The sequence below is a fragment of the Austrofundulus limnaeus genome, unplaced genomic scaffold, assembly GCF_001266775.1.
Source record: "Austrofundulus limnaeus strain Quisiro unplaced genomic scaffold, Austrofundulus_limnaeus-1.0 Scaffold124, whole genome shotgun sequence".
Lineage (NCBI taxonomy): Eukaryota > Metazoa > Chordata > Actinopteri > Cyprinodontiformes > Rivulidae > Austrofundulus > Austrofundulus limnaeus.
The window spans coordinates 778160-781080 of NW_013952526.1; the positions used below are offsets into that span (position 1 = coordinate 778160).

At 38.9% G+C, this 2921-nt stretch overlaps 1 protein-coding gene across 1 annotated transcript in view; it reads left to right on the forward strand.

The window, feature by feature from the left end:
* The window catches only part of LOC106522232 (adhesion G-protein coupled receptor G5-like), a 4047-nt gene extending 2492 nt beyond the window's left edge, over positions 1–1555 (forward strand). The window contains exon 3 of the mRNA XM_014015172.1: positions 1240–1555. Within this exon, the coding sequence (XP_013870626.1) occupies positions 1240–1555 (316 nt within the window). The remainder of the gene's footprint in view (positions 1–1239) is intronic.
* The last annotated feature ends 1366 nt before the right edge of the window (positions 1556–2921 follow it).

The following is a 2921-nucleotide window of genomic DNA, read 5'->3' on the forward strand; positions in this document are numbered from 1 at the left end:
GATTTTTCCTGAGAAAATCTTTCATTTATCTGGACTAACAGAAGGTTCAGAACTGATTATAAAACAGAAATGTTAATTAATCATCATAAATATTTTGCAGTGATTTCTCTTAGTCTATCAGAAGAAAGCTGAAAAGAGATTATCATTTCATGTTTTTGAACAACCACAGAATTTTAACCTTGGGCTGGCRCGGCTGGCAAATCTTTATCTTTCTTTCTCTGACTCATCTCTAAGCCTGAGGGCGGAACCAAAGTTCGTCCGTTTCTTTACTAACCCAGACGGCTTTGAGCGACACACTCTTCTTCCTGGTTCCAACCTAGGAAGACAGCTGGGATTCTCTCCGGAGAAACCTCAGTTTGGCTTAAAGTCTGATCTCATGAGCTAACTACGGAAGACTTTACAGCCAGGGACCCGGCACGCCTGCCGGTGGTCTCAACCCGAGGCTGAGCCTCTAAGTGTGTTTTTAACTCCCGAGGGGAGATTTTATTTTGGAAGGAGGAACCTGATGTACAGCTTGAATTTTTCTGGCTTGGACTGAAACAGRCAAAAGTTACCTGGAAAACACCTGTTCGCCAATGACCGATAAGCGAGCCGACATCAGTTCCCTGATTGATCGGAGGCGAGCCAGCTCCTACCCCGAGGGTGCCTTAAGAAGTCATCATCAGGTAAAGCTGATGTGTTCAGAGTGACGTGTCATGTGGAACCTGAGCTTAGAAAAGACGTGCAGTTCCGGTTGACCCACACTTTGATAAAAGTAAAAGTCGTAGTGACATACTAATTTTACTTTCCTCCTTTCCTCATTCTTAATTTGCCAAAACCTAAGCTAAAAGTGTCAGTAAAATTGTTTGGTCCTTAACATGCAAACTGACGTTTTACTGTTCTATATAAGTAATCTGAGTTGATGTGAATTGAAATTCGGACGCAGGTTTTATCTCATTTAACTCTGATGCTTGTTATAGGAATAACCACAATCAAGGGTAACTTATGATCTGTTCAATTTGTGTAAATAAATGATTGCATAGTCTTTTATGAATCAACTTGAACTTGTCTGAACGTTCATTTATTGTGTCACTTTTCACTTCGTACAGTCAAGATGTTAACAAGTAATGAGAAATACCTTTGTAAAAGTTTCCTCATAACCTTGTGCATGAGAGATGTGCAAAAAGCTTAATTCACCTTAAGCTCACTCTTACAGTCATAACGGTATCACTTACAGCAACTCTCACCTTCTGTCTGCAGAAAACTCAGAGTAGATGATTCTAAGAAGATCCACATCAGCCTCTCAGTGGCTCTGATCCTCCTCAACCTTCACTTCCTCCCCAGTGAGGCCGTGGCAGCATCGTCCATCGATGGGTTATGTCGTTACATGGCTCTTGGTCTTCACTACTCCCTGTTGGCCACTTTCAGCTGGATGGCCTTGGAGGGTTTGCATCTCTACCTTCTGTTGGTCAAAGTCTTCAACATCTACGTCAGGAGATACCTGCTCAARCTCAGCTTGGTGGGATGGGGTGAGTGGCATCATCTGAGCACGGAAATAATGAAACTGCATCATTAAACTAAAGAAATCAGTTCTTGTGTTTCAGGTGTTCCTGCAGTCATTGTGTCAGTGGTGGGGATTGTAGACGTAAACAATTACGGCCATGCCCCAGTGAATGTGTCTAATGGCACTGCAATGTAAGAAAAACTAAGAGAGAGACCTTTATCATTTTAAGTGATTAATTTTAAATGGTTTCCTGTGCTTTCTTTCTGTTTAGCTGCTATCTAACAAATAACAGAGTAAAGACGGGACTAACAATGGGAGTGTTTGCCTTGGTGTTCCTTTTTAATCTAATCATGTTTGGAGAAATGATAAAATGGTTTGTGACTGCCCGCTCCAGCAAACAGGTAATCTTTACTAAGCATACTTTTCTTACCAAAGCATTTAACAACATTTGACATCCCTTCATTCATGTCACCAACAAAGCTTTAGACACATTTCTGACAGTAAAATTGTTAATCATCGCTTGCAGCTATTTATTTAGTCTGAATGGACAAAACAAGAGTTATTCACTAAGAAAACAATTCATTGTATAATTTTTTCATTTTCTTTCTTTTTTTGTGAGTTTCACATATTTTTAAGAAATAATGTTAGTGTAAAGTGAAACTCAACAACAATTTTTTGTCCTCTATAAGGCAATTGTTTAAAGTTATCTGAGAACATGCTGTGTTTCTGTTTTAATTGGTGAGTCAGATTGGACGGAGTTCACATTCAGCCAAAAAGGAAATCTGTACCGTGCTATCATTGATGAGTCTACTTGGCATCACTTGGGGTCTGATCTTCTTCTCATTTGGCCCCCTGACCACTCCTGGCCTCTACGCCTTCTGCATTCTGAACTCACTGCAAGGTCTGTACAGCCTGTTACTATTTATTCACCTCATTCGTGTCACGATGTAAATCCAACTGATGTGTCTGCAAATATGTAACAAGATCATGTATCTAAGTATAACTGGACAATAAGAACATTGTCTATGCATTTAGTAAACATATTAGACTCAAAGATGCAAAGTTTTGGATGTTTTAGTTCTAATTTTATTACAAAATGCCCCAAAGTAACAGTGAAATAACATCGAATAATTCACTGATCATCTTCATCCTCTGCAACCATACATTCATTTTTGGTTTTATCTTAATTGTTTATTTCATTTTTAAAGGCTTTTTAATGCAATGACTAAAAGGTGCAGAATAATTTAGAAAATGTGCTTTTAAAAAGCAACAGTTGTTGAYTTTGCTGCAAGATCACGCGGCTAATCAGGGCTCATACTCATCAAGCTTCTTAAAAAATGATTTTAAGAATGGAACTAAGTGTAAAACGAAATTCTTGTTGCAAAACTGGGCTTAAAAGTCAGTTATGAAGCATCTCAGTCTCACTTTAAGCAAAGTG